This window comes from Indicator indicator, chromosome 16 (genome assembly GCF_027791375.1).
Source record: "Indicator indicator isolate 239-I01 chromosome 16, UM_Iind_1.1, whole genome shotgun sequence".
Lineage (NCBI taxonomy): Eukaryota > Metazoa > Chordata > Aves > Piciformes > Indicatoridae > Indicator > Indicator indicator.
Window position 1 is genome coordinate 23,858,485 of NC_072025.1, and position 7,107 is coordinate 23,865,591.

Here is a 7,107-nt window from a genome sequence, read left to right on the forward strand (position 1 = left end):
TTCTCTGCAGAATCACAGGTTAGAAGGTTAAGGTTAGAAGGGACCTTCAAAGACCGAGTCAACCGCCCTGCCAAAGCAGCATCACCCAGGGCAGGTCACACAGGAATGTATACAGGCGGCTTTTGAAAGTCTCCAGAGAAGACTCCACAGCCTCTCTGAGCAGCCTGCTCCAGTACTCCTCAGCACAAAGAAGAGTATTCTCCTTGAGATAGCTTGTACCAATTGTTCCTTGTCCTGTCACTGGGCACCACTGAAAAGAGGCTGACACCTTCATCTTGACAGCCAGCCCTTATATATTTGTAGACATTCATAAGATCCCTCCCAGCCTTCTCTTTTCAAGACTAAACAGCCTTAGGCCTCTCAGGCTCTTTTCATAGGAGAGACATTCCAGTTCCATAATCATCCTTGTGGCTCTCTGTTGGACTTTCTCCAGCAGGTCTCTGTCTCTCTTGAACTGGGGAGCCCAAAACTGGACACAGTATTGCAGGTGTGGTCTCAGCAGGGCAGAGAAGAAGGGGAAGAGAACCTCCCTAGACCCAGTGGACACACTTTTCTTGATGCATCCCAGGCTGAACAGCCCCAACTCTCAGCCTGTCTTCATAGGAGTGGTGCTCCAGCTCTCTGATCATCTTCTGGCTGCCTCTGGATCTGCTCTAACAGTTTCATATTTTAGATACATTGCCTTTTGCTCCAGCTGTGATACAGTATATCAAGTTAATTCTAAACTGAATTGTTGTGGTACACCTTCTCATGGTGCTTGGCAGGGCTATAGTAACTTAACTGCGCTTAGGTCTTTTAAGGTCTCATCATTTTTGTGTCTGATTTTTGGAATATAGAGGTTACTTGCAGTCTTTATGTACTAATAAAGTTGTTCACAAGCGACGCTAATTAAAAAAAAAGAAGAAAAAGTAAAAATAAAATGAAAGTTTTCAGTTTGAACCCTAGTGATACTAATAACCACTGGAATAGATTTTATTAGTAAGATGAAAATCATCTCACTGAGAAAAAAAAATAAAAATAAAGAATATTAGCTGCTGTAGCAATGCAGTGCTGTTCCATGTAACAGTTTAGATCATCTCTGTCACCATTATCTCTGGGGTTAGTGCTATTAGCCATGGCGTGATTTGTAAATGAATGCTGGATTTTGGAGGGTTTCCATTTGGCGTGTTGCTCAGGTGCCTCAGTTGTGGACTGCTGTTGGATGCTGTCATGCTGAAGAAAATGTTTGCTCTTTATAATGTACAAGCACCCCTTGTTTTGCCATTTGGTGATGTGGACCATGTTCTATGATTTTGCGAGCAGCAGTGAGATTGATTTCTGTTCTCTATATAGGATGACTTTGCTCTCCCTACAGAGAGTAAACTTAGCATTGTTTTTTATTAGTACTGTGTTGGGAGGTTTTAAAATATCTCTTTCCTGGTCTCAGTCTTAATTTATTCATGCTACCTATTGATTCAAGGTGATCAGTGTGACCTCATGACGCTTCTGTAAAAGCCAGATTCAGCTAGGATGTTACACCACCACTGCCGGAGGAACCCTGAGCTACAGGAAGAGTTGCAGATCCAGGCTGCAGTTGCTGCTGGCGATGTTCACACCGTGCGCAAGATGCTGGAGCAAGGATATTCTCCAAACGGTCGAGATGCCAATGGCTGGACCTTGCTTCATTTCTCTGCAGCAAGAGGGAAAGAGAGATGTGTCCGTGTTTTTCTTGAACATGGAGGTGAGTTGTTGCCTAGAGGGAAGAAATCCTGATAGTCACCTCACAGCTGGAAAACTGCTCCAGCTTTCTCCTCATTCCAGGGCAGGAGGGGCCACCTCCAGTCAACAAGCTGCAGGAGCAGCTACAACTTGGTAACAAAAGTACCAGGGGCCAGATCTCCATGGTAGGGCTTGCTAGCACTAGTTACTTATGAGGCTACTTCTGATTTATTAGTTTGCTTTTTTATTTTTCTTTCTCTGCAGTGGTGCTTCATCTGTTTCCTTCTGCTTAATCTACAAACGAGGTGATAGATTAGCTTCATATCTTCATACCAGAATCTTTATCATGTCTTTTTTTTTTTTTTTTTCAGAATTGCCTAGGAATTGTTCAAAGGATGAATAAGCATTATAAAAATAGGGCAGAAAGGCTCGTTATAAAATTAAATGCACTCGCAGCACTCACTAAAGGCTTTTCTTCTCTGTTAGGTGGTATTATTAGAGGAAGGCAGGTTCTTGAATTGAAATCTTGGGGAAGAGTGTTTCAGAATTCTCAAGCAGGTTAACAAATTGCATTAAAAGCTTAAGTTTCCATGTAGGCTTTAACAGGGTCTGCTAAACTTCATGCAAACTAGTTTTTGTGCAAGGACCTCAGTAGTGTCAGCTAGTCTGCTAGAGTTTCCACCTCCAGGCATCCATCTGTAGTGAAACTTTATTTCAAGAACTGATGGAGTTTTGGTGGTTTCAAGTGATAAACTCACTTGGGTGATAATTATTACTCCTCAAACGATACAGCAAAAAGTTTTGATATGTATCTTCTTTCAGGACCACCTAAAGTTACAAAATTGATGGTCTTAATTTCCTCTCCAGTATCACATACAAAAAAGTAATGAGTAGATGTTCTCTATGCTCTGATTAGTGCTCTTCAGAGCGGCATCCTCTGTTTTAGCACTGTTCCTCTCAAATCAGTTATGAACTAAGATGTTTTCAGTCTCAAGGAAACTGAAATTATCCTTTTGAATCTTGAGGCCATATGGACCCCTTTTGTGTGTCACAGTATTGTCAGATGTATGGATCAGTCTTAAAATTGAATGGTATTAAGTGGCCGTGGTATTTGCACCATCAGTGATGATGTTCCTTAAGAGCAGTAGTGAAAAACAGCCCAAGTAGCTGGACCTTGTTGAGGTACCTACTACAGATTCTAACCATGTCATATTGGCACACACTCATGACCTTATTGAGAGGGGGGAAAGCTACTAAATTACACTAATAATGAACTTTTAAATTCTACTTTTAAATTGAAATACAGGTGGACAATCTCAAGCCTTCAGGTTGATAATTCAAAATTTTCACGTGACAAGTCTTGATATAAATTGGATTTAAGTCTGTAAATTTGAAGGTGATCTCAAAAAAAAAAAAACCAAAACCCTCACACCCAGCTTTATGTATTCCTATGTTTTTTCATTGTCTAGATTTTGATATCAAATATCTGCTAATGCAGAGTTTTGATTGTATTTTTGTTGTTCCTCTTTCCTGTTTCAGTGCCAGCTGAATCTGATGCCTTATGAAAACTGTGTGTAATGAAACACCCCAGCTCTGGGAGCAGTATAGCATTGAATCACTGGGACTAAAAAGTTGAGTAACAAATAGTGTGAGGATTAGTCATCTACAATAGCTTTCCTGTAGCTGAGCTGTGCTGCAGAAAACTGGCACTGTTGGTGCCTTGCCTTGTTTTCCCTCAAAACAGAGGCATAAAAGACAATAAGTAGTTAAAACATAATGATGTAACAAATGAGCTAGTTAATGGTGAATGAGCTTACTTTTAGAAAACCAACCGTAATCCTGCCTGCCTACCTCATTAGCAAGAGGTTTGTGTCTACCTTTCTTCACAGTCTCCACCTTTCTTCCTCTCAAAAGTGGATTGTTGTGATGTTGGTGCTTAATCCTTGTAGATCAAAATGATACTGGTGTGAATCTTGTGGTAAAACAGAGTACTGAACTGATCATATATACTAGTAATAAAGAGGGGAGTGGGGAGTGGGTTAGGTCCTGGAGGAAAGAGGGAGCTAATGGGAAGGAAGGGGCTGGTAGGGGCTGGTAGTTGTGGCTATGTGGAGCCACAGGTTAGCCCAACTGGAAATACTGTCATAGTACAGGCATGAGAAAATCTCACTGGGCTGTTGCTGAGGGTAGATTGCTGTGGTCTTGCAGCTGAGATACTGGAAGAGTACTGACATAGCCCTGCATGATGGCAGGATGGAAATGGAGTTTGGCTAATAGAGGCTGAGAAGGAATCTGATCGCTGACCTGGAAATAAAAGGAAGCTTCTTATGGGAGTCATGACCTGGCTGCCTCCTGCTTTTGCCTTTTTTCTTCCCTTCCGTCACTGTTCACCATCAAAGAGACAGAGGACTGCATTGTGCATGTAGATTGTCTGATTTGAGTGGAGGTGGTGGGACAGCAGGAAGCTTTTTATTATCTGTTGAGCAAGGAGAGACACATAGATGGGGAAAATGCATAAAAATCCAGTCCAGACTAAAGGAAGAAGCCAGCAGAAATACCAAGGTGATAGGTCAGATAATAAATACTTTTAAGTTGATCAGAATCATGGAGAACATTAATTTTCATGGAAAACGGCAAATTTTACTTTTTTAGTGCATTTGTCTCATTTTAATAAAGTGAAGTTTCTGTGAACTCAACTCTTTCATCCACAGAAACAATCAAGAGTCACAAAACTCAACAAGAAAGCAATGTAAAAATAGGGAGTGTACTTTGCAGTAATCTTGGATTTTTGCCTTTAGCCTTTTTTCCCCCTTTAGTGTATTACTATTGTCAAAATTATACAGTGAGACAGACAATCCAAGAGTGGACAAGAGTTATGTTTTATTAACCCCCACTGTTAACATTGCAACAAGCTGAAGTCTTGAAAGTGTGTTAGTTGTTAGTTGCCTCTTGGTGATATCTTCTCAATACTAATTGAGCAGGACAGTTTCTGATTACTCTTAAAGTGAAGAAATCATTCAATAAACTTCCTAGAAATTGAAGAATAACAGAAAGGAGGAGTCAAACAGATGTATTTCTTTTTAGTCTTGGCTGCAAGAGTACCTCATTTTTAGTTATGGTCACACGAAATCTGGGAAAAACTGGAGAATGCCAAATGCTCGTCCCCTAACCCAGCTGATAAAGTGTTTCTATGTTTGAACACTCATGCTTTCTTGGAGGACTTCTGTGTCAATACTGGCCTAGAAAATTCAAAACAAGCTGTACGTAGTCATGTCTCTAAACCTTGTAGTCAAAATTAAGCTCCAGATGGGAGAATTAAGCTTGAGGTAATAGAAGTACTTTATGAAGCCCCAAACATTACTTTCTTGGCTTCCCAGACTAGACTCTGATAGAGTGACCTAATGAAGGGGTCACAAAAGAAGGGGAACTGCCCCACTGATCTGTAAATTGAAACTCTAAAATATTAGACTCTTGTTTAAGAATCTTTCTATCCTCTAAATGACAGTATTGGAAAAGGCTTTCATTAAGAGCAGAGTTCAAATGACTGTCTTAAGTGCTTGACTTTAAAATAATCTGTTTATCATTGTATGGTAAATTTTTAGTCTCAAGTGAGCTTGATGGTGATAATTTGGTACCCTTGATAAGCAGTCCAAAGTTGATGCCATTATGTAATGCCTTATATTTAAGAATATTTGGAGTGACCAAATGCAGCTGTTTGTTTCTAGATTCTGCTCTCCCCAAATTAATGGAACGCCTAAAAAGTAATTGTTTGGTAATCAGAATGGAGGCAAGATAAATAAATGCTGGCAAGTGCTGGCTTCATCCTTTCCTAGTTAAATATTTTTGTACCAGGTTCTTTTTTATCCCTCCGCAGATTCAAAGATGAGATGAGAATAATTTCAAATTAATTTCTACCTTGCTTGTGTTCCAGAGGGGAAGAGTTACTTTACAGCATGATGCTAGTACTAAAGCCTTTTAAAACCCAAACAAATACCCCCCCCCCAGCCCAAGTTTTTAAGGCACCATCAGCTTTAGAGCGTTTTTACTAACATAGGAACCGAATGGATGGAAATTGGGTGCAACATTAAATCCAACTTCTGCTCAAAGACCCTGTGAAGTTCAGAGGTTTTCCAGGAGATGGCAGCAAATCATTGATGGAATAGCAACAGGCATCGTGGTCTTGGTAAAACCAGAAGGAAGACTGCTGCTCTTAGCCCACTACAAGCCCAGAATCTTAATTGCAGTATTTTTCTCATGAAGTTTTTGCTACTGGGTTTACTTTTGGAGGGTTAGTTGTTTGTGTTGCTCACTTGCCCAACTCAGAGATTTGATTTTTGTTGAGACACTTATCCTACATGACTTAGTGTTTTCTTGGTCCACTTGAGTAGTCAAAAGCAGTGAATGGTATTTAAAACAGTAGGGAAAGAATACCCTTATGTTGCAAATAAATTATTTGTTTTGGATCACAACACCTTGTACGAAAATGCTTTGATGTGCACATGCAAGAGTTGGGGCATAGCTGATTGAATTTGGAAATAGCACAGACTAAAAAGGTGAGCAGCAGTATCCTCCACCTCACTTCAGAGGTAGAAGTCATTGACTTGCATGTTCTGTGCTGTGTGGAAGAGAGAACACACGTGGATATTTTATCTTTTGGGGTTTTTTCCAGTTGTTTTGAAGAAAATGGCCCAGCCGCTACTGTCTGCTTTCTATTATGACCATCTTTTTCTATCATTCAGCCTCTCAGGATGTATCATCCTGCATCTTAATTGGCATGCTTATGCTACTCACTTTATTTATCATCAGTCAGGAGATCATCTAGAATAGCCTGAGCAGTCTGAAGAAAGCAGCCCTGGAAGCAGCAGACATGACTCTGAAATAGTATCTCTGTCTTTAATCACTTTGTGGGCAGTATTGATGCCTTGATGTGTTTTGGACATCATCATAGTGCAGGTTAGGCACCACCTGTTCAGTCACTGACTCCATTTTCTCTCCAACCTGTGGATGCTCCATCAATTACTTTAACTCAGGTTAGTGTAACTTGTCTGAGTGCCGAGACTCCTGCTTTTCACAGAAGAGTGGGAAGGTTTTCACTACTAGGGCATTGAATTTTCCTTAATCTTTCTCTTGTTCTTTTTTGGGTTCCTATTCTGTACACTGGAGGCAGTCCTCACGTTTATTTCTCTGTATAGTCAGGCTGCTTTGGTTTCTATGATGGATTTTTTGCGTGTTTGTTTTGTTTTCCACCCCTGAGTCTTCACATTACGCTTTTATAAAAACCCCTTATAGTTGCAGCTGTTTTCTGTGCTCTTTCTGGCCAGTCCTTTTATTTTGGCATGATGTCTGTCTCTGTGTGTTATCTGGATATGATCGCAGGAGGTCCAGATCGGGGAGCTTGTTCCTGTTGCT

General features: G+C 40.5%; 1 protein-coding gene across 1 annotated transcript in view; it reads left to right on the top strand.

Moving 5' to 3' along the window:
* Positions 1-1,509: 1,509 nt before the first annotated feature.
* ASB7 (ankyrin repeat and SOCS box containing 7) overlaps positions 1,510-7,107 on the top strand; it is a 20,532-nt gene continuing 14,934 nt past the window's right edge. Inside the window, exon 1 of the mRNA XM_054388161.1 lies at positions 1,510-1,720. Coding sequence (XP_054244136.1) covers positions 1,510-1,720 — 211 coding nt within the window. The remainder of the gene's footprint in view (positions 1,721-7,107) is intronic.